This window comes from Nipponia nippon, unplaced genomic scaffold (assembly GCF_047370975.1).
Source record: "Nipponia nippon isolate SJK-2023a ecotype South Korea unplaced genomic scaffold, ASM4737097v1 scaffold_3, whole genome shotgun sequence".
Lineage (NCBI taxonomy): Eukaryota > Metazoa > Chordata > Aves > Pelecaniformes > Threskiornithidae > Nipponia > Nipponia nippon.
In genome coordinates, this window is record NW_028262347.1 from 29,287,501 (window position 1) to 29,312,500 (window position 25,000).

The following is a 25,000-nucleotide window of genomic DNA, read 5'->3' on the forward strand; positions in this document are numbered from 1 at the left end:
GGAAATGAGTTGCCATTAAAAATGATAATGTATTTAAAACTGTTGCATTAAAAAAGCCTAATAATTGAAAACAATGGGAATTGTGTTTTAAATACGTAACCAATATATAATAGGAATTAATAACAGTATCAGACATACTTCCTTTCTTGGTAAGGACTTTTGTAAAGGTTAGTATGACAAGCTTCTGAAGTTTTAATATGTACTTTGTCAATTTTATAAGAACATCTGCGTATACACATTCACAGCTGCATGGGTTAACAAGGAAAAAAGGAATGAATCCACCTGGATTCAATTCTGAATTTGATATCTACAGGATGTGCTAAGAGCATTTGATTTTTACTTAGGCAGGCACAGTAAGGATCAACTCTCTCTAAATTCTTGTTAAAACAAAACTATTTTATTCAATACCTGATTAGAACCTTTATTCCCATGTCATTTTTCTACGTATTCCTAGCATAAATACCTACAATTTGCCTTGAATTAAAGCAGAATAGCTTTAATTTTCACTGCTAGAAGAATAAACTGAAAAAAATATTAATTGAATTTACAAAAACAAATAAAAATATGAAAGCCAACTCTTTGCTTGGTTGACGTAGATATAAATGCAGTAAAACTCTTAATTTGCAAAATGAATTAAGGTGAAACCATGACTAGTCTCACTGTATATAGGTACTGCCTCACAAATAGAGTATACAAAATAGACTAAACAAATATTTAGCAGTCAGCTACGACACATGACTTCCTTATAGCTAGAATATAAAATAAAGATTACTATCCAAGGATTACTGGATTACTATCTGGGTTAGCATCCAACCTGCCACTACGCAGTAACTGATAGAATAATAAAGAACAAGACATACTGTTTGATTCTCCTTGCGAAGTTAACCCTGCCATAAAGATTAAAAATGGAAATTGAGCCTAATCTCTTATGTCTCACTGTTGCAATGTTTCTAGCACACACCTGAGGTTTGGAACACTCCAGGGTGAACTGAGGTCTCGCAGTATCTACCTCAGCATAGAGTTTACTGAATTTGAATACAACTATTAGGACCCACAGGCAACAAGGTGCTTCAGTCTCCATCTAAATTTAACTATATTTGTTCTTATTTGTTTGGGAGATATGTTGCAAGGGAATGTGGGGTCATTTAGAAATTACTTTTATCACTGAAAAACATTTGAACAGCGTTTTCTGAAAGGGGGGAGAAAACCCATTCATCCCTTCTTAAGGCAATACAAGTAATTGTGTGCCTTGAGATTTAAGGGACCTTTGATAAGGTTGGGTTTTTTACTCAGTATCTTTTTTCAAACATTTGTAAGTGTTAAGGAGAACTTCTGAACTCCATTTAAGCTTCAAATTTCAGATATTTTCTTCAGAATGGTAAGTGACTGAGTTTTTAATGGAAGCCTTCAATGTTTTTGATCATGATATGATACCATATTCATCGCTTCCAGATGCTGCAACACTGTTGTTACAATATTCTATCCCCTATGTTGCTTCCAAGAAATTGCATTTTGTGCACCGGTATACCTAGCAAATTCCTTCATCTGTCGTGTCCCTCAAGGGTCCGTATTGGGCCCAATACTATTTAATATCTTCATCAATAGCATAGCCAGTGGGACTGAGTGCACCCTCAGCAAGTTTGCAGGTGACACCAAGCTGAGCGGTCCAGCTGATTTACGGGAGGGAAGGGAGGCCATCCATGGGGACCTTGACAAGCTTGAGGAGTGGGCCCACGTGAACCTCATCAAGTTCAATAAGGCCAAGCATGAGGTCCTGCACCTGGGTCAGGGCAATCACCAATATCAATACAGACTGGGGGATGAAGGGATTGAGAGCAGCCCTGTGGAGAAGGACCTGGAGGTACTGGTGGATGAAAAATTGGACATGAGCCAGCAACATGCACTTACCACCCAGAAAGCCAACCGTATCCTGGGCTGCATAAAAAGAAGCGTGACCAGCAGGTTGAGGGAGGTGATTCTGCCCCTCTACTCTGCTCTCATGAGATCCTACCTGGAGTACTGCGTCCAGCTCTGGGGTCCCCCGTATAAGACAGACAAGGAGCTGTTAGAGCAGGTCCAGAGAAGGGCCACAAAAATAGTCAGAGGGCCGGAACACCCCTTCTACGAAGAAAGGCTGAGAGAGTTGGGGTTGTTCAGTCTGGAGAAGACAGGCTTATTGCAGCTTTTCAATACTTAAAGGGGGCTTATAAGAAAGATTGAGACTTTTTACCAAGGCCTGTAGTGACAGAGCAAGGGGCAACATTTTTAAACTTGAGGAGGGTAGGTCATGTTTTAAAATGAGGGTGGTGAGACACTGGAACAGGTTGCCCAGAGAAGTTGTGGACGCCCCATCATTGGAAGTGTTCCAAGTCAGGTTGTCTGGGGCTTTCAACAACCTGATCTAATGAAGGATATCCCTGTCCAAGGCAGGGAGGCTGGACTAGATGATCATTAAACATCCCTTCCAACCCAAACCATTCCATGATTCATTGCTATGCTTTCGTTTCCATACTTAAAAAATTCTGACTACAGAACTTCTATTTTTTACCAAGTGAGTTCAGTTCCTTTAAGGGTGGTGTCCAGGTTTGCTTTATTACATTTCAGTGGTTGGAGTGCAACCACTGTACAAACAGGGAGGATAACAAGAAATATCCATTAGAAATGCACTACACATTAAGATACTAGTTCCTCTTGTGCTGTAATTTTTTAGTACTGAGGACCTCTTTTTTTGCAAGGACAGTTCAAAGATTATTTTGATGACTAATCTGTGAAAGAATTAATAGCCTAGAAGACTAATCAGGATAGAAAAATTTCATTTTTGTCAACTATACTTTCTTCCAGATTAACAGTAAATCAAGACCAAAATCAAGGAGTTCAGTTGTCCACACAAAAATAAATTTCATAGGCTTTTCTGCCAGCAGCTTAAGCTCGTAGAAAACACTGCCATACAAACACCTCTTTCTGGAAGTGTAAGCACAAGGAATAACACATAGGCTCTTGAAACTAACATTTCTCTCAACGCTGGAGTTCGTTTTTCAAAATCAAAGGTTGAAAGGCAAAGTTGAGGCATGTTGGCTAGAGACGTAAAGGATCTTACATTTATAGTATTTTATGTATGTTCTGAGGAGGAAGCAACTATACAAAACATATATGAAAACCAAAACCCTTTTTTTTCTTTTCCATAACCAAAACAAGATTTGAACACCCATCTTTTAAATTGCTCAATATATTCTCATCTTGAAGACTTTTAGTATAGTATGATATATCCCAAGATATTTGTTGTACATAGAAAACAAAATATTGAGATTGGTATTTGTATGTAACTCATGAAAATATGTATATGTGTGTGTTTCAATAGATAGATATACGTTTAAATGTATTTATTTACAAAATTCTACACTACCATTTTGTTACACAATGGGAGCAGTGTACTAAGGACAAATTCCCATGCGAAGTGCTGAGTATTTAAACATAAATTCTGAAGAAATATTTATATATGCCATGTCCTTTTATTTAATAACCATGCTACTCAAATAAATCCTAACAACAGGTCATAGCTTAGTGATTTCTGACTTCTGATCAGAACTTACTTATCTACTACATAATTGGAATCTGTATTTTAACGAAGATTAGTATGGTTCCTTGATGGACCAACCCTCGGTTCAGAACTAGTCAGTACTTTTTATTAATGCCATAGCAGATAGAAGAGAGAGCATAGTTATTAACTTCACAGACATCAACAAAATGGGAGGTAATGCAAGCATTTTGGTGAAGATAACGAGATTTCAAATATGTGGCGACTTGAGAAAATCCAGACAGAGGTTTAGAAAAAACTGTTATATGAAGCAAGGCTGAAAGAAGGATGTCTTAAGTTATAGAAAGAGCAATAGGTCAGATGCTGGAGTTAAAAATTACTACAGACAGTGAAGCACTGGATCAGGTTGCTTGGGGAGCCTTGGAGTCCCCATCGTTGGCGGCCTTTATGAGGAGGTTAGACACACATGTGCGAGAAGTGAGTTCAGTCACTGCTAACTCTTTGGTAGAATAAAGGGATGATGAAGTCATCTCTTAGCAAGTATTATTACTACATCGAGTCCAAATGTCCTCATCAAAATGGCTGTCTCCTATTGAACAAGTGCTGGCAAACTACACCTCTACCTGAGCTCAGGACTAACAATGCAGTGTAACAAACAGAAGGTGAGGAGATGCCTGCAGCAGCAGCAAAAATAAAATATGGCAATGCTAAAATATTTCAAAGAACTTTTTGGTAAAGATATAAACAAATGAACATACTCATTTCCATGGGTCACCTTTACAATTGGTGGATCTACTGTTATAAAAGAAAATTTTCCTTGTACCCCAGCACTTTCAAAATGAAACTCTCTGTGAGAGACCTCTGTAATATAAAAGAAGGATTCTAATAACTTGCAGAGCTGCCTGCTCATCTCAATACATTACTTCTTCCTTGCTCATAAGAGAACAGAACATGAAGTTCCTCTGTCTCTGTGGCTGCCTCAAACATTCACTCTTCCATATGCTTTACAGCTTTACCTGGAGATTTTTCTCTCACTCCTGCAACTGGCAAACTACAACTTCACGTTCTCAGATGTATACTATATCCTTAAAGACATCATCATTTATAACATTTAACTGGAATGACTGCCAGGTGCCAGGAGACAGGTAAGAGTTGCCGGACAATTACGGAGGCCTCATGAAGACTGTTTGTAGGCTGGTGGAGAAGAGGTTTGAGGCTTCAAAGGAAAAAGAAAGATAACAGGACAGGCAGCTGAGGGATAAATATATACTAGGAAGGAATGTACAAAGTAACTTCCAAATATTTAGAGATTAAGCCAAACTCCCAAAGCCTGCAATAACTCGTCTGATACAAGGCGAACTTGTCTTTTGAGTTTTGCACAAGATTAGCCTGATCCTGCCTTGGGAAAACTTGTTTAGTATAATAGCTACTAAAATCCTGCTAAAATCTAGGCAACAGCAACAAAACAAGTGTTACATTCAACTTTTAAACATTAGAACGTATGCTGTTGCTGACAAGAAAACAACCAGATCCTATAACCGAGTACATGACTTCTTAATTAAATTGAGTTGAGCCAGTGTCAACAAGAAGAAAAGATACTTGATAAGATGTTCTCAATTATGGATAGCATGTTTTCTACAGAGGTTTCACGTCACATCAGCTTTAATGTAAGGGGATACTGAAGCCAGTAAAACAGCAGTGAGAACACAGAACAACAAAATATAAATAATTGCAATAAACAAGGTTTGGATTTGTTTAGTAGAAATAGTGCTCATTCCAGGCTTTGAGTAGAAAAAAAAAAAAAAATGAAGTCAGACAATGCCTTTTATATCCATCAGCACTGAGTTACTACAGAGACCCTGAGCACTTCCCTTCTTCCAAACCGGAGATTTAACAACATAAGTTTCCCTGTATTTCTTTCATCCAATTCTACGGAAGGGAAAAATGAATTGGTTCTTTTCTCATTTGTACATGTTAAAAAAAAAGGTAAAAAAAAAATGCAAGGGTTTTGGTGTTTAATTCTGAAAGCTGCCAGGGAAGTGCCACAACCCCTCCAGGATCCCCAGCGGAACAAATTCCACAGTTTAGATCTGGGTCCTCTAAACATTGTTGCCCATATCCATCCAAAATCTTTAATGTTCTGCTAAAATCATTTAAGAGAAAGTGCTGTGGGACGTCATGATCGAGAGAGATGCAGCCTCTCAGACAGTTAAGTCAATGTAGTGACTGGCACGGAAAAGACTTTGCTCTTGGCTTTGTATCAAAGAGGTGGTAGATGTTGGAAGAGAAAAGCTGCCTAGGTCAATGTGCTTACTGTGAGCTCTGTAGCCAAGCGTATGGTCTGCAGCAAGTCATGTCATTTTTTAAGATCTTTCAGTGCATTTTTAGTCCACATAGGGGTTGCAATAATCAGTCTAAAATCATGAAAGGGTGATTTTTTTTTTTTTTCTGGGCTGTAGCTGAAAGTATTTTGTATTGCTATGGTGACTTAGGCGCCTAGTAACACTAAGGAGTTTCTTTCTTTGGTATTCAGTGGCACAAAGGGCAATAAATTAGATCATGTCTTGAAGTCCCTCCCAGGCTTAATACTATTGACTCACTAGCTTTCCTAGTGACTTCATGTAGAAGTATATAAAGATGATGAATTTGCTGGAACTCAGCTGAAGAAAGTTTTCCCAAGTGAATCTTTGGGACTGAACAATTTCTAAGCCATATGTGGTATGTCCACCTGTGTTGATTATTTCTTTTAAGATTTTGTTTGCCTGTTAAAGATTTCTAAAAGTTACCAAAAAAAAAAAAAAATTACGTTGCTCCCAAACAACTTTAACCATTTCCCAAAGCAAATGAGGTACAGTCTGACGCATTCTTCCTCACAATTCTGTAGACAGCCTTGAGCCCACAAACATTACATCTTCAAAACCAATCAACTGGTTAGTCTGGAGATATTTTTCCAACTGTACTATTTCTCCACTATCTTTACTTCCATTACATTGACTATGCTTCAGTATATGAAAAGAACAAACCAGAACACGTTATATTTGTGTTACACCATATCTTTTATAGAACTCCACGTTTCCAGTGTGACTTTTTATGTTAGACACCTGCAATTTTTGTTTACGTTTTTACTTATTACCCACATTGCCCTCAATTCTTTCATGCTGTAGGCATCCTGAACTACAAGTGCAATTTTGATTCAGCTACACAAAGTGTTCCATGTATACTTTGGGAGAAGATATTAAAAAGATCCACAAGCTACAGAATTCTTCAAACTGTGGAAGTCTGAAAATTTTTGTGTCCAAGCCAACAAAGTAAGCTACTAAAGCACAAAGAATACTGTGGCCAAACTAATTCTTTCTGTACACTTCTATATTTTAGTATTTGAGGAACATTTTTAATCTTTATTTTTATCTGAAGCATCTTGACTTTCTAAAGACTTTTCTGTGTTAACATCTGACATTAAATATTTTCCTAGTTTAACCTGTTGAAACATATTATTTACAACTTTTATTTCTGTCTGACCTAGTATTTTTAAAGCTGTGACTTTTGTTAGACTTTTCTACAAAAATTTTTTCACCAAGTATTATTTGGTAAAATGATAATCACTATATTACAGATGTAGTAACTGACCTGTTTGCTTGGTTTTTTTGTTGGTTTTTTTTTCTGTTTGTTTTGTGGGTGTCCCCCCCCCCCCTTTTTTTTTTGTAGCAGATCTGGACTAGCATTTCCTCAGGAAGAGCTGTATCTCATCTTCCCAGTACAGCTCTAGGTCTGTAAGATATTCTATAGCAGTTTAAAATGAAAAGCTCTTCTTTCCAACCCACTGTTTCAGATCTAGAATTTTTATATTTATGCCTTGGTAAGCAAAAGGAGACAAATCCTCAAATCCTACAGTATTTTCAATATATCTAATTCTATTACTTTGTCTCTTTACAATTTCACGCTATTATAAAAAGTTTATTATTTTTCTTAAGTAGAAGTGAACTGTTTATTGACGTGAATATGTATAGCCATTTAGGGAGATACTAATCCAAATATTGAGAAAGGGAAGAAAGCGTATTAGATGAGTAATTAAATACAAATTCAGTAATGCTACAATTGTCACAGAATCCATTATTATTTTTCCTTGAACATCAGGAATCACTTCCCCCATGTATTTCTCACATATACTGAAATGCTGAAGAAATGCTATTATTCTAGATAAAATAATGCCTATATGCAAATCTTTAGCTTCAAGCAAGAAAGAACGGTCCTATTGTCACATATCCTTGTCAGGCAGCTGAGGGTGTGCTACCTCATTTCACTAAGGAGGGAGTGAAGCTATAACATCCTGGTGGAAGAAGACTGGAAATGTGATGCCTATAGAAGCATTGCTCCTCAATGGGGGTGCTTCTGGATGTGCTTTGTCAACCTGCCACTTCCAAATTACACCCTTCCACCCTGGGTCCTCCGAGAGCCATGTTGAGAAAAAAAGGGAAGTAGCAACCTTTTCTTCTCTCAAATGCAACACTGAAGCACAAAAAATACCTTCAAAATATACTTTTTTCATATCTATCATCTCATCCATCACTAAGGATTTCAAGTGTACCATCATGGAGCTGGGAGTTGCACTGACTTGGTGATGGAAAGCAGAGGCAACAGCCCTAGCTGGCAGGCACTGCTGTGGACTCTGACAGGAGATGAGAGTGCACTGGAATAATTAATTAGGCCACTAAAGTTTGTCTTCTTTAGTTCATCACTAGAGGAGATGGCGTAAGATGGAATTAATGATCAATGGTCACAGAGTGCCTCTGGCGCATCAAGTAAGGTGTAGGAGCAAGTAAGAACGAGTTTGTTTAAGTCTGTTATTGCTTTTACAACCTCCAAGACTAGAGACTTGCTTTCCTATTTATAATAGGTGTTGATATAATTTTATCAGTCACTGTAAGAGAAGCTAGTGTTCTTCGTGCCTTCCCTTCAGTTATTTTAAGATAAAAGGTAGGTGAGTCCCTCTGGGAAAAAAATAAATTAACCACAAACCCCATCATTACCAACTGCACAAAACTGGTCTTGCAAACACAGCTTTTCTTTTGTGATACCTGAAAAAGATGTACACTCAGTTGTTGCTATTTGTAAGATCCATCCCTGCAGTGAGCACCTGATATGACTTCACTGGCATCTGTAAAACAAAAGCCAGAGCATCTTTTCTCCTTGAGCTTGGTTGCTAAAAAGCTTGGTTGCTTCTGCTCACTCTCTCATGGTTTTGTCTTTATGGAAACATACTGCAGGACCACAGGATAATTCAGGTCAAAGGGGCCTCAGGAGATTTCTAGGTCAACCTCCTGCCCAAAGAAGGCACAGCTATGAGGTCAGACCAGGTTGCTCAGGGTTTTACCCAGTTGGGTCTTGAAAACTGCCAAGGACGTAGACTATACCATTTCCTTGGCAACTGCCCCACTCACTGCCTGACTGTCCTCATGAGGAAACAGTTCTCTTTATACCTAGTCTGAATCTCTCATTTTAACTTATGCTCACTGTCTCTCAGTTTACCACCACAGTGAAGAGCCTGGCCCCATCTTCTTGCTAATCTCCCTGTAGGTACTGAGGGTCAGGTCCCCCTCTTCTCCAGGCTGATCAAACGCAGCTCCCTCAGCCTCTCCTCACAGGGCAATTGCTTCTGCTTCCAATCATCTTGGTAGTCTTTTGGTGAACTCAATCCAGTTTACTGCTGTATTTTTCATATTTGAGGTGCCAAAACTGGACACAGTATTCCAGGTGTGGTCTAACGAGTGCTGAGGAGCAGGGGATAATCATTTCCCTCAGTCTCTTGTCCCTCTGCTGTGCTTAATAGAGCCCAGGACACTGTTGGCCTTCTCAGCTGCCAGGGCACGCTGCTGGCTCATGCTCAGCTTGCTCTGTTGATACCCCCAGGGCCTTCTCAGCAAAGCAGCTCCCCAACCAGGCCATCCTAGTGTGCATCATTGCAAGGGGATCTTCCTTCCTCAGTGCAGGGCATGGCATTTCCTAAAGTTCCTCTTGGCCCAGTCCTTCAGCCCACAGAGGTCCTCTGAATGGCTCTCCTACCCTTACGTATATTGACTGTTCCCCCCAGCTTGATGTCATCTGCAAACCTGATGAGAAAGAGGACATCAATAAAGATGTTCAATAGGATAGGTCCCAGCATATTCTTATGTCCCAGGAGAAATCAGAGAATACTCAGGTATTGCAAATGGAACACCAGAGTAAAAGGCAAGAAAAATTATTAACTGGATGTGAAGATCTAGCATGAACATAGCAGAGGAAAGCTACTCTGAGTGCATATGTATCTCTGCTATCAGAGGGGAGGGGGACAGCAGGAAGATACTTATTGTTATCTGAAAATTTGAACTAAGTGAACACATTGTACTATTTTAAAGAGAAGAATATGCCACAAGCAATATAGGGTGTCTGAAAAGGAGGTACAAAGGATTAAGAAGGCAGTTTAATGCCAAAAATCCCAGAAGAAAAGAACAGGTGATTTTTATCTGTATGTTTTGGATTTTAGGGGAATATAGATAGCAGAAAATATTAAGACATTACACTTTTATTAACTGACCACCCCCACCCCCCACCAAACCTTTTAACAAAATCACTTAGAAACTTATTGGTTAACAGGGCATTCCCAACTAGTCCTGCCACAACTCACAAATGTTTTCTTGCTTGCATTTGCACAGATAAAAAGGTTCCGGATTTCAACATTAGCAGCTTTGCTAATGTTGTAGACTACTAAGACTGCACAACTTTTCAAAGATCTAATAAAAAGATCTCAGATCTGGGAGAACTCCTTGTCTTATTTGGAAAAAAAAAGATTTTAATGAACTAAAATTGAGAAATGGGGCTGTAAGCAGTCACAAGAAATATCAGATGGAGATTATGAGTGATTAGGAGTGACTGAAGGCAGAATAAGAAATGAGGGAAAGCCAAAGCCATGAAGAAAAATGGTTTCCTGGGATGAAATCCAGATCTCATTTAAATCAATGGCAAAATTCCCCTTGACTTGATTAGGGCCAAGATTTCATTTGTGAAGTTTATTCACAGCAGAAAATGTAAGTGAAACACACAATGCATCTGACAGAACACTTGGGGAGAAGGGGGAATAACCAAAGGTGATACACATAGTGAACCACGTATTTTTCTACTAGACAAATGAGATGGAATAACAAGTATATATAAGACCACTAATTTTACTTGCCCTATGAGGCTTCTAAGAGTAACACAACAGTAAACAAGGAGATCTGATGGATGTATTTTAATTTGCAAATTCCTGTGAGAAACTTCAAAAATCTAACTCATACTTCAATTAGATGTAAAGATTTGCCAGTAATAAAAATAGTTAGATGAAGGAAGAACAGAAGATTACTTCACAACATGGAGGCAGGTTAAAAGTGAGAATTCTCTAAGATCCTACATTTGATTTCTATTTTGAATATAATTATGAATGCCCCAGAAGAAGATATAAACTGAGGTAACAACACAATATATTTAGACTAGTCATATGTAAAGTTAACTGTGGAAAAAAATAACAAAGCTGATGATCCATGACAGATCAATTTACTGTTGACAAATAAAAGATAGAAAATAAACTACCCATATATATCTATCTACTGTAACCACTTGGGAAATATATGTTATTATGAATCCTTCAATGGCGCCTCTGCTTAAGAAGTCAAAAAACCAGCATGTTAGACTAATTAGGAGAGAATAATGACAGTGACAGTAATATAAAGCGTTTATGTATTTATAGTAGGCCCTCACTTCAACTAGTATGTTCAATGTACTTGATTACCTTTTAGCTATTACTCACTCATCTCAAAAATAATATTGCAGAATTCAGAAAAGAACAACAGAAGTGACCTATGGCATGGTACACAGATCTGTAGGAGGAAACATTAAAAATGATAGGAATACTTTGAATTGATTTAATTTAGCTGCCACTGAAGTCAACACAAGAGGAGTAGTGGCTTGGAGATACGAGTAAAAATGATATACTAGAAATATGGAAATAAGGAAAATACACAAAAAAAGCGCAAACGTTCACACTTTACCTTACCCATACTTAAGGGTCACCCAATTTAATATGGCATATTTATGATCATTTTAACACTACTAATTTCTTCTAATGATACAAATGCACAGAGCTACTGCTAAAGAAAAGTTTTCAAAATCCTCAGTAAGTTACACAGCTAATGAGCTGTGGGTTTTTTTTTAAATTTATGAAATATTTTTAATAGGATTAAAATATGTAAGTATTCAATAATTCTGAGATGCTGCCTGCCCTTACTCTACAGGAAAATGTTTTAACAGGTATTGACCCTCACACCGCAGGAGCCAGCCAGCCATTAATTCATGGAGGTTAGAAGCAAACCCCTCCTTTTTCCTATCTATATTATAGGCAATTCCCAACTCAGGGATGATTTTGTGCTGCTTAGCTACAAAATGCACCAATGCATTTGTTCCTAAAGAGGCTGGAGACAGTGTTTGGTGCTTCTTGTCCTATCAGTTTGGCCCTGCCCAAGCACATCAAAATACAAACTGGTTCACATTAAATTAGGGACACCTAAAACTTACAGCTTCTATTCTAAGCAAAGTTTGAAAATGGACATTGGTGGCAAATCAGAATGGAAAGGAAAACATGCAAAACAAGTTTTTGGAGAATTTCAGCTTTATAGTAATGAGTCTGAGTCAAAAAAATGTTGAAAATAATAATTAAAAAAACCCAACCAAATATGTTCTCCTCTTCCTTTTAGCTTTGTACAAAGAAATGAGCTTTGTACAGAGAATAAATTGCCAGATTTGTTGATACCCACATAACAATTTCATTTCCTTTTAGCAAAAAAAGGAAAAAAACCCATTTGATTAAAAATGGGTAATAAAAACATACAGATTTTTTTCTTAGATTATGAAACTGATAATTAAATTGACTAGGTCTTCATGTTTGTTTGTTTTGTTTTGTTTTTAAACTTAGCAAGAAAATGCCAAGACAATAAATAGGGATACCCTATCTGCATTGATATATTATCAGCTATGAATGTTAATAATACTTACTATAAAAATAATTGGATGAAATCTTTGAACTGTAGATAACTGTAGATAAAAAAAGGATCTTTCCAGAAAACTGACATATTAACCATATATTTTCTTTAAACATCAAATGAGGCTCCAAACTCATGCACAATTAGCCCTTCTTACAGGAATTCTTAGGAATCAAGTTCTGATTAAGAAGATGACATTAACACAGATTTTCTGATTCTAGTGACTCTTACTAAAATTCCCATCCTTGACATTGGCTTGCTCCCTTTGATGTCTAAATAAATGTATTTTCTCTGTGATAGAACCACAAAAAAGTAGAAACTTGACTAGGAATTAGCTTAGGGCACAGGCCTCTAAAGTCTTTCAAACCGTCAACTGCATCTAGTTCGAACATCAAAAGTTAACATGCTAAACAAAGAAACAGATTAGGGAGAAAGAGCACAGAAGTTTTTAAGGTAAAAACTTCAAGGAAAATGACAAAGTACTAGAGATTTGAGTGTCTGAATATTTTGGGGGTTGTTGAAGAACCATTGAAAAAGAGCAAGCCTGAAAACAACAAAGTTTAAGAAAAGAGGCTATAGATCTGGCACGCTCTGTAGTATCTAACGGTTGGGAAGTTTTAAAAATTGTACCCGTTACACAGAAACTTAGGAGCAACAACGAAATATCTCAGTGTTATATATGGGTTAGAGGAGGTAAATGTTCTCTGTACAAAATCTGGAAAGCTATTCAATGATCTAGGAAAAGCTGAGGGAGAATTTGGACTGTACTGTGCATGTTTTTTATGCATCTTGCTATAAATACAGGCTATATAAAATTCTTTTTCTATTTCTGTTGAAAATTTTTACATCAGTAAAAGTCTGCTATCTGGGAAAACATACAGCTGATCAGATAGATAGTGTGGGACCAAAAGGCTGAAAATATTATCCTTTTACTAAGACTTCCAGCACACTTTTGTGAGATTTTATAAGTGAATCATCAACACTTTTCCGCAGTGGCACCTAACTGTTTTGTTCTAATGCAGCAGCAAGGGACTAAATAGCGTTACACTTACACTTGGGCATGGTAGATTTTTTTTTTTTCTGGAACAGTCTACACTGAAAATGTTGATTGATAGGTATGCTTGATGGGTATGTTTCAAAATTTTCAGCAGGATACTACCAAAATATTTCCTTTTCATATGTTAAGTTTCTTGGAGCGTTGACCTTTTATTTTACTTTTAAAATGTTTAAGAACTAGGACTTGAAGTGATGGAGAATGTTTTTTCAATATGCCCTTCAATACGTTTTTTTCCAAATAGTTGATGGTAGCATTTAACAAGTAGAACTGCACAGCAAACTCGGCAGGGACAAATGGGTCAAACTGACCTATGTAGGACTGTTGGCGCTGCCCTAGCTGACATTCCTCACATTAGCTGAATCTTACGCTCACTATATATTTTTCTGTAAGGCCAAGGTTCATTCAATCTTAAAAATAAGAATGCTTAAAGATATTTAACTATGACAGCTGTTCTATATTACAAAGTAAATGGACTTGGACAACCTCAGCTAGCCTCTAGTAAGGCATGGCATACATGAAAAAACCTTACTTTTTCCAGATTTATCATAAGAATCACAGAAAATAGGGTTGGAAGGGACCTCAAGAGATCATATAGTGTCTTCAATCGCTTCCCCTACCTCCATTTATGCCCGAACCGCTTCTGACCACTTCTAATTTGCTCTTAGAAGCCTCCAGTATGCGCAATTCCACAGTCTCTCTGTGCTGGTACATGTATCAGCACTTAATTATCCTACAGTCAGAAAGGTTTTATTTTTTCTGGTGTCTACCCTAACTCTTCTTGCTGAAATACTAATCAATTATTTCTTGTCCCGCTCCCAATCGAGAAGGACAAGCTCATTCCCATCTTCTCTACACAGTGTTCTGAAGACTCTCATCATTTCCCCACTCATTTTCTCTCAACAAGCCTATTCTTTTTAGTCCTTCCTCAGTTTTCAGAAAAGGCCAATCAGAAGAACTGGGTGGAGGACAGAGCTTACTTTTGTGTACAACATTCCTGTTAAGTATGCTTCCACAACCACATATCTTTATCAGTGCACATTCAGTTGGTGACCTGCTACAATTTCTAGAGTCTTAAGAATGACTGTGTATCCAGTCATCACCACCTCATATTTACACCAATGATTGTTCTTACATGTAACACTTCAAACTTATTCTGACTTTTCTCAGAACATTTCACCAAATTGTAACAACATGTGAATACTAATCATGCCTCCCATTTTTCTGCTATTGCAGATTTAAGATTTGGATGTGAAGGGCAACACGTCTGAATACTGTTATATCTGTATGGCCTCTGCAAGAAACACAAATATAGTCTGCCTGCAGACTGAGCAGATTAGGAGATACCCGAGATATCCCAGAGTCTAGGTTAACATATCCTGCCTCTTAACTGCATACTTTGGCGTATGCTTAACACAAACTTCTGCTTCACAGGGCAGTATATTCCAGACAAATGAAATATATGCAGTGCAATACATTGTTCATTACTACATCTGTAAATATCTAGCTCCAAAACAAAAAAACCCATATGTTTTAAATTGTAATTCCAGTAACTCCAGATTGATACAAAAGCGTAACTATTTCTTGCATGATGCTATGAATAAAGGGCATGCACAGTAACAGAACACTACTTGATGAGTGCTCATCTCAAGGTATTTCACTGCTACCCATCATGGCTTACCTTTCGGTTTAATGTACCTATAGTGCAGTCTAATGCTAACTGGCATTGTGTCAAACACTTCTCTAAACAAAGCCTGATGCTATTCTACTTGGGGACAGTAGTGTAAGTAATATATAGCTTCCATTCGAACTACATCTGAAGATGCTTTTCAAAAATTAAACAATTCAATTACTACCTAAAGACTGCAGGAGTTTGGGGCAGGGATTTGAAAGTCCTTTTTGTTTTGCCTTTGTACAGCAGTTATCACAACAGGGCCTCCAGTCCCTCCTTTAATACCATACTACAAAAATAAACCACAACAGTTTAGCTGAATTTAGCTAAAATACGTTTTTTTCCCCGTAAGAACTGACAGAAAGAAGAAACACATTATACATGACTATGTCTGGAATGCTTCAAAAAAACTGTTAACACCTGCACATGAAAATAAATCCAAACTGAGTAGTTTTATGGAATGGCTACTAGAAAGATGAGGAGAATGGACAGTCTGCTGTATCAGAAAGAGCCTGTTTGGTCTACCAAAATGAAGATTCAAAGTTTGCAGCGTGCTGTCTAGAACACATGTGAGAAACAAAGAGGAAGAGTAAGAAAGACTGTGTAATCTAGAACATATATCAGCGAAAATAAATAGGAATATATTTAGTCTGGAAATTGGAATGTCGCTTATAATCAAAGGAATGAAGTTCCGCAACGACTTTCAAATTTGAGATGGGACTATAATCATTTTAGGAGAGGAACTGTATGACACGGTTGCCCACAACATGACTCATTTCCTCTGTTCTTAGAGCAAGAGCAGATAAAAGCTCAGAGAACATTTTTCAGCTGTGATGTCTGATAATTTCAAATTTGCAAGGAATGAAGAAAAGGAGGGGAAGCATAAAGAAAAATAAAAATCAAGTTGTGGGAAGTCCCTAATTACCCAGAGTACTACTATCACAGCATAATACTGCATCAAAGAAACATTTCCCCTTACCCATCTCAATCAGAAGCTTATGGAAGTCTTTGAAAAGGGTTAGTGAGAGGCCATGATCATACAAAGGCTCTGCAACATCATTAAACTTCTATTAATGGGTACAGTGGAACAAATGAACTTGGTAAGTCTAGGTAAATGTCCTGGTTTTGGCTGGGATTGAGTAAGTTTTCTTCCTAGTAGCTGGTATAGTGCAGTGGTTTGGATTTAGGATGAGAATAATGTTGATAACACACTGATGTTTTAGTTGTTGCTAAGTAGTACTTACACTAAATCAAGGACATTTCAGCTTCTCATGCTCTACTGACTGAGAAGCCTGGAGATGCACAAGAAGCTGGGAGGGGGCACAGCCAGGACAGCTGACCCAGACTGGCCAAAGGGCTATGCCATACCGTATGGTGTCATGCTCAGTATGTAAACTGGGGGAAAGCTGGCCGGGGGCTGCTGCTCGGGGACTAGCTGGGCATTGGTTGGCGGGTGGTGAGCAACTGCATTGTGAATCGCTTATTTTGTATATTTTTTTATCATTAGTATTCTTTTCCCTTCCTTTTCTGTCCTATTAAACTGTCTTTATCTCAACCCACGAATCTCACTTTTTTTTCTCCAATTCTCTCCCCCAACCCACTGCGGGATGAGCAGTGATTTGCAGTGAGCCAATGGCTGTGTGGTGGTTAGTTGCCTGCCAGGTTAAACCACAACAGTAAAGAAGGAAGTCTACTGGATTCGTTCAGCCTAATTTAAGATATACATTTAATATTGTTGTTCAATTGGAGAAAACCACCAGAATATCTGCAGTTGTAACCCTAACAGAGACTATATCGGGGCCTGTACTACACATATGCACTCCCAGCACTGTTCTAAATCATAGACTGCTGTTAGATGCCAAGAGCACATTTTCCCAACTGCACTTTGCCAGAAGATGGTGAACACTGCTTTTGTACATGGACTTTACCAGGTATAATCACATCTTTTGTCATCTTGAGGTTTGATTACTTTAATGTGACCTACACATGGGTTTTCACACTGAGATAAAGTCTTCCTATAAATTCTTTTAAAAAGTGCATTGAAAGTTTTAGTCTTTTAAAATGTATAAAGTGCCTAGAGTTTTCCACAAATTCTAAAGACTAAATAATAGTCTAATAATAATACTTCCTAAGCATAATGTCCTATATTTTTCAATGAATCTATGCCTGGATTTATGGATCATAATTTAAATTACTGGTACAAACATTACCAATTGGATAAAATTGTATGTTTTTATTTACCTGTTTACATGATACGTAAATGTAAAGGCACCTTGTGGACACGGTCTTTACCAAAAATATCTAAAGAGTTCAATATCAACAATTTTGGCTTATAATATTACAGTTACTCAAAATCCAAATGCAATCACCAAAACTGGATAAAATTTGTAACTGTATGTGCAGTTTTAGACATACACTGTAAATGGCACTATGAGCTTAGCTTTTGTGTTGTACAAAGACAATAATCTCCTATGAACTAAATTTAAGAGTTTTACACAACCACACTGCAGAGAGATTTAGTTGCACGATTTCAAACATTTTTTACATCTGTAACAATATTTAAGATGCTGCCTTTACTTATACAGACCTGTTATGTGAAAAGCATAAACTGAGAATTCATGACAGCAGTACCACAAAGTTTTCAGCAAGACAGCTTCCAAAAAGATTCCGTGAAACCCCACAGGAGCCTACCAACTTGTACAAGCCATGCTATGGGGATCTGACACTTTTCAGCTGAAGGCACTGTATCTCTCGAGTGATATTTTTGTCAAGACCATTGGGAATGTACTGTAGAAGTGCAACAATTGGGGCTGGAATAATGTAAAGAAGAAACAGCAACTTCTGATCCAAAGTAAGACATGTAACATTTAAGAAGCTAAAGAGGAAATGATAAAGGACTGGAACATCAGTCTTGAAAGATAAGAAAATTGATGAACAGAAGCAAAACGTAGAGGACAAATGGACTGAAAAGTAAAGTAATGCAAAATTTAAAAAAAGGACAATATAAACATTTAGGAAAATATTCAAGTGAAAAGTTACGTCAATGGAGACAGCTGAAAAATGTAATTAATCAAAACATCATTGCTTATTTTTCCATTAGTGCCCACATGTGAGTGGCTCTGTATGGAAGTAGGGAGACACAGTCACAACTCAAAAGAGTTTACTGTCACATAATCCATACAGTCGGGAAAGGAAAAAAAATGTAAATGGTAAGAAAATAGTATGATAAAGTGTTGGATTGCTGGACTTGCCTGTCACTTTCAGATGCTTTGCAGTGCTAGGCAAAGCCAAAATTATTTCACTGTGTATTCTCACAATAGAGCTTCTTTCAATGGGAATATACTCAAACAAAAGCTATAACCTTTAAGATCCCATGTTTCCTAGCTGCTCCTCTTTTCATATAAAAATAAAAATCAATTGTTGTCACAAAGTCTCTTTGCCCGTTATCTTCCTTAAGTTAGATTTATGAATAAAAATGTGTGAAATTAAATTATACAGGCATTAAAATATCATGTGATTAGGTGAAACATTTTTGATGAACAAGGATACCCAGGAATAGTGCAATTGCTACCACATTCATCCGCTCAATTACGTGCTTCTCACCTATTTAACAATGCTTGTTACATCCCTGTTAATTGATGTATTTCGAGAGTTTATTTTCTTATACACTATGTCAAGCCTTATACAATGAACAAGAGACTTGGATCATAGCAGTTTCCTAGAACAGAACAAGCCACCAAGGTAAATGCAAAGAGATCATGAAATGGGACAATGCAATGGTAGCAAAAAAAAAAAAAAAAAAAAAAAAAGGAAAGAAGGAAAGACAGGGGATTGGAACATTATGAAGTTAAAGAAACAAGGGAATGAAAGGGATTAAAACAGGAATGATAGGTAACCTACTGTAAGTGGTGTGAAAGCTTAACAGTGGGGGACTGGAATAATCAGATATGGGAATGACCTGACAATGGAATGCTTTCAAACTGAAGCACCTCAAAAGTAAATGATCTTAGAGCAGAATAATCATATTTGCCTCTGGGAATAAAATTTAAAGATAAAAAAGTTTGAGGGGGAAAAAAAAAAAAACCCTAAGTTTGACGATTATGCAGATAGAACTGCAAAGAAAAATGATCCAGACAGGGCAAGAGGGGGAAAGGTAAAGGAGTAGGGTTGGGAACAACAGCAGAATACAAAGGAAAAGGTGACTGAAACCACAGATGGTTGGAACTCACCTTTTCATAGACAGAATTGAAGACGAAGGACTACACTGGATAAGCTCATTTTTCTAATTCATCTCAGATTGACTCTTACTCTTGTTCATTTGGACAAAAGTTATTCTTTCTCACAACAACCTAGCACAGCATTTTCTAGAAACGGCTTTAAAGATCATGGGATATGTGTGTGCCTTGACATTTTCAAACAATTCCTGTCTTACAAATAGAGTACAGCACTACAATAGCTGAACACAAAGAGTCATACATGAGACGAGGATATGAGAATTCGCTTTTTTTAAGAAGTGACTCTTAAAAAATTATTTTTTGTTTTCACTGTACTTTTAAAAAGCAATCAACAATTAAAATTCTAGAAATTAGTATGTCATCCATTATCTCCAGGATTCTGGATTTGCTGTTAGGAACTAGATTATTTTCATAAATCAATTGAGAACATAAAAGATTAGTTGCATTGTCCTCAATCTACACTCTCCTATAGCGTGAGGGGGGAGAAAACCATGACGACAGTCCCCTTCCACAAAACCTCACCAGTAGGATATTTGCTTTTCCCATCTCCTTTGGTAACTCCTCCCACTCCTTATTTAATGAGCTGCAGTGAGTTTTAACAGAATGGCATAACCACCATGTTGTTTCCTATGGTGAGACTACATTTTCTCAGTCTACAATTTTCTGAGTTTTCCGATGACCAATTTCTTTTTGTTTCCTCCACTGCTATGAACAGCTTTGCAGATTAAAATTTTACCTTTTCCCCCCAAGTTTATACAATGAAGTAAAATGGCACTTTGTATGATGCATTTGCCAAAATATGAACATGTGGACAAGAGATGCACTAAGTGTTCTGGTGCTGAAACACCCTGGTCTGTGCCAGTTGCAATAATCACTTAAGTGTGATCCATCTAATACAAATGCACAAACACCAGAAAAACGGTTGAACTCAATTTCCATCCCTGATATTCCATCCCTGAGAGTGAGAACTGACTTTCAGTTCCTTCAGAGCCAATAAATTTAGATTCTTAAGTGAACATCAGGATCATAATGAAATCAACTTTGTGCTATTATTTTTCCTGACTCTATTATATTCTTAAGAGTTTGATCCCTCCAAAACTCTTCAGCAGTATACTAGGTATGACAAGCAGGTTAAAAAGTTGTGTTATCACTAATGCATGAACTGTCATTATTGTCCCTAAGTATCATTTCATGTTTTGTCCAATGTTGTTGTTTCTTCAGGGACAATAAAAGTTTTTCTGAAGTTTCCCACAACCACACAGCTTTAATTGCACTTATTTGGATGCTTGTAGTTTCTTTTTTTACTTCAGAAGTCTGCATTTATATCGCAAAGATGTGTACTGTGGAGCTGCTAACTAAATCCATGTACAATTGTTACGCAAGACTAGCAGTACCTAGTTCTACATAAATAATCAATTTTTGTATATAAAATACTTTGTTATGTTTGTCACTTTGAAACCTGTTGCTTATCAGCTAAAACCCACAGTAATTTTGGAGAAGTAGTCCACGTTCAAAAAATAAAGGAAGAAACAGAGTATTAAGTATTGATTTAAATGAAAAGATAATTGCCTGACATTGATTGTTGACAACTGATATTAGAGGAAATTGGAATTTTGAACAGAACATATATGCCCACAATAAGTAATATATTTTCTCAGTGAACATTTATGTCAAGGGAGCACTTAGTGCCCACGTCAAGCTACCAGGAATGAGATTTGAAGACCAATGAAAGACAGAACTTGGATTTACTGCTGCTAAAACACAGAAATGAAACCTAGAATCTGAGATGCCACTAGTGATACGCTGCATACCGGATCATGGAATTACCACCTTTCATCAGATTGGGAACGGAAACTGGGAGTCAGGCAGCATAAAATTTCAGATGGTTTATGTAATTATTAATACAGGAGATATCCCAACTACCAGGCCATGGTTATACTGATCACATAAAACTTACCGCAGTATTTTTAAGTGTTCAAGAAGTGTAAGAAATGGAGCAGATTATATATCATTACCCAAGGCAAGAGCCACTGCCCTAAACACACTGGCTGGGACTCACTGCACTTAACAAGCATTTAAATGTTATACATTTACTTGAAGTTCTATACCTACCATCTTTCTCTAGTAAATGAACAGAGACTGTTTTCTAAGTAAGCTGATTCACCCGCTTATGTTAGATACCTGTCCACAGATGGATAAGTCGATGACTCTAACGGCTCTTACTACTCTGTTTTGAAAACCAGATGTGAAGTGCCAGGTTCAAATCCAAAGACTGGAATAATTTCCCCACTTCCTGACACTGAGTAGCTAAGGTATTACAATAACAGAAATAAGTTTCTCTGATAATGTTCTCATGCTCAAAACACAGAAATACTGACTACTGTACACACACACAATTTTAATTATATTTATAATAGGATAAATTTATGCTAAAAAAATTAATACGAACATTCCAAAATAAGAAAGTTCCACTATCATATATTTATCTGGTAAGATGATATACAGTACAATTCTAACAACCAAATGCCTAACTGAGATGCTTGGCTTTGACACTGTCACTGGGACTCTTTTCGCATTTCCTGCTGATGCTCTAATACCAAACAAATGTCTCTCCCTGGAAGCTTGTCTAGAATCCAAACTCTGTCCCTTCCCAGCTGAATTCTCTGATCTCTAAATTGCACGCAACCTCTTGCCTCTTTCCCTAATACCATGCTCCATTGCTGCTGGCTGCGTGCCAGCTTCAAGATGGTAGGCAACGTAATTGCTCAGCATATTCCTGGTGTCACGGCTAGTACACTTTCCTGGGAATCAGGAGATGGATGTTTAATCTACTTGGAGATGAATGGAGCCACCTACTTCATAGGTGAGTGAAGTAATTATGACATCCCCCCCCAAACACTTCTCTAGGGCAAAACCACCCAGACTTGCTGGGTGAACCTTCTCAGGAAGCTACAAGTCAGTGGATGCTTGCGGCCGTAAAATATATTTTTTTCTAGTGCATTAACTGTTTTTCATTAAAAAACCCTGGGATTATATAATCTGTGTAGGTAATGTAAAATTTAACATTTCTCTTCATTGTTTGCCATATTCCTTACTACTTTTACTTCTGTCACGCTTTCCCTATGTTCTTTTCTCATTTTCTTAAGTAATGCTCTTTTTAACAAAAATGAGGGGCCCCGGTCAACATGGTCACGGAGGCAAGGAAGAGGCCTCTCTTCTTCCTTGGTCCTCTGCACAAGCCTCTCCCTTCCTTGACTTTTCCTTGCATATTGCATTCATTCCCTTTGTCACATTCTTGGCTCCCTCAGCAAGGAAAAAGCAAAAATTTCACAACTGAGCAAGTATCTAGTCATAGCCTGTATCTTTTGGTTGACAGTTCATGGTCTCCCAGAAGCCCAGTAATCTTGCACTAAATTTGGTGCAAGGGATGAATGAGCATAACCTCTTTCTCCAGTGGTATCTCAGTGCATTTACATTCTGTTGCTTCAATCTATCAAGAACTGAGCAACACGTAGTCCTAAGTTTTGAAAGAGTCACCACGGCAAGTCCCAAAACTGCAAGTTTTGACAAACGACGTATCATAGAAATGAGAGAGGAAGGCTGAATCTTGAGTTAGGTGTAACTCAAGTTATCTGCCTTTTTTATAGGCAAGAATTGCTACAATATGCTGTATTTTAGCTATAAACACAGCCATAAATGTAGCTGTATCTACATAATCATATGCACAGATCTCTCAGTTTATCCAGCGGAATGGCAGACAGTACACAGGATATGTAAACAGATCTGCCAAACACTTACAAAACAATTTTAATAGCAAGTGTCATTCTTTTCTGTAAAGTAGCTGTTTTTAACACACATGATCTAACTCTTGTTTGCTCTTTAAAGTTTTATTGTCTTGGCATTTTATACAGGAAGAGAGCATTAGCATACTCAGGAGAACTGCTAAAAGTAAAAGGCCTCAAGCTACCCACTGCATGGTTGATAGCATAAAGCATGGGATATAAAAACTTTTGTCTGATTGCTCACTTTACTTGTTTTAGAGTAGTGTTACTCTCAAGAGCATATATTCATGTTCTTTCTACTTCTAGTTTTATTACTTCTTTTGTATTATTTAATACATCTAAAGACACTTCCAAAAGACAAATTTTCCCATTTTGAAAAAGTAATGGTTTGGAACCTGATAAAATACATGAATGTTCACAGTGTATTATTTTCAAAGGCAAGTAGAATAAATGTGCAATAAAACAATTAAATGCATGACAATAAACATTTCTATGTGATCATAGATATATTAACATGCCAAACAAAAGAAGAAAAACTTGGTAAAATATCTCCCCTAAAAAAGGTCAGATCAAAATGGATTCTCCGCACACCAGAGCATAACTAAAAAGGGAGTTTGGTCTCAATTATGGTTACTGCTAAATATCCCGCTCTAGAAATTAAAATGAACATTAAAAATGTGACAGAGAAAATGGAATGAAAAAAGGCAAATCAGATCAGCTATTTGAAACACAGAAAAAGAGAGAGCATTATTGTATATACACTAAAAATCATCCTACAGTAAACTTAGATTTAAGTCTACTTAGATATCACACTGCTAATTATTATATAAATAACCTGGGAAACAATACCTCCAAGATACATGTTTTACTATTTAGTAAACAAGAAACTGCCACGTTTGACACCACTGATTAAGGCCAGGCATTTCTAAAGCTTCAGACACATTTCTGAAATCCACAATACATCAATTTTTAATACTTCCGCTCTCTCAGCTCCATTAAAAAGATGGTAGGGGAAAGATTTTAGAGTAATTAATGATATAGTTAGCTGCTAAATATTAATAGGAATCGTAGTCTTGCATAAAATATAACATATAAACCTTGCCAATACAGACGCACCAGTAATTAAACTTGAATATGTAATTACACTGATTTATACGACAGGCAAAAAGTTACACTTTACTGGCTTCTATGTAAACTGTGGGCAACAGTTAAACTTTGCATTTTACGGTTTATATAAATGGGCAATATCTCCACTACAGTTCATAAATGGTTTAGAGACTCGTAGTTAAAATTACAACTAATTCCAACATGAACATTCTGACTATACCTTACAAACCAGGCTGTGAAAATGACCACAGAGATCAGCCTCCCGTTACACTCAATGCTTGCAAGCAAGTTGAAGACGTTTAAAAAAAAAAAACAAACCCACAACCAAAAAAACCCCAAAAGCTTAGACCAATCTTACTACAAAGTAAATGAAGACTCATCTATTTATATGTTTCAATGTAAATGTTTAGTTTCAAACATATAGTTCCAGATGTTTCACTTACCATGTTTCACAGCACTTTTGAGTAATATTGTGTCTTAGACTATGGCATTTTTTCTTGAAAGGATGCTAACTGCACTTACATGTGAGGCTGAGGAGAGCAGCCCGGACTGCTGTTTCCATTACTGT

General features: G+C 37.1%; 1 protein-coding gene across 12 annotated transcripts in view; it reads right to left on the reverse strand.

Moving 5' to 3' along the window:
• The window catches only part of FOXP2 (forkhead box P2), a 440,831-nt gene that overhangs the window by 7,442 nt on the left and 408,389 nt on the right, over positions 1–25,000 (reverse strand). For all 12 annotated transcript variants that reach the window (XM_087764527.1, XM_087764525.1, XM_087764524.1 and 9 more), the window contains one exon: positions 24,955–25,000. This exon is cut by the window's right edge and continues 118 nt beyond it. In XM_087764527.1, coding sequence (XP_087620653.1) covers positions 24,955–25,000 — 46 coding nt within the window. The remainder of the gene's footprint in view (positions 1–24,954) is intronic.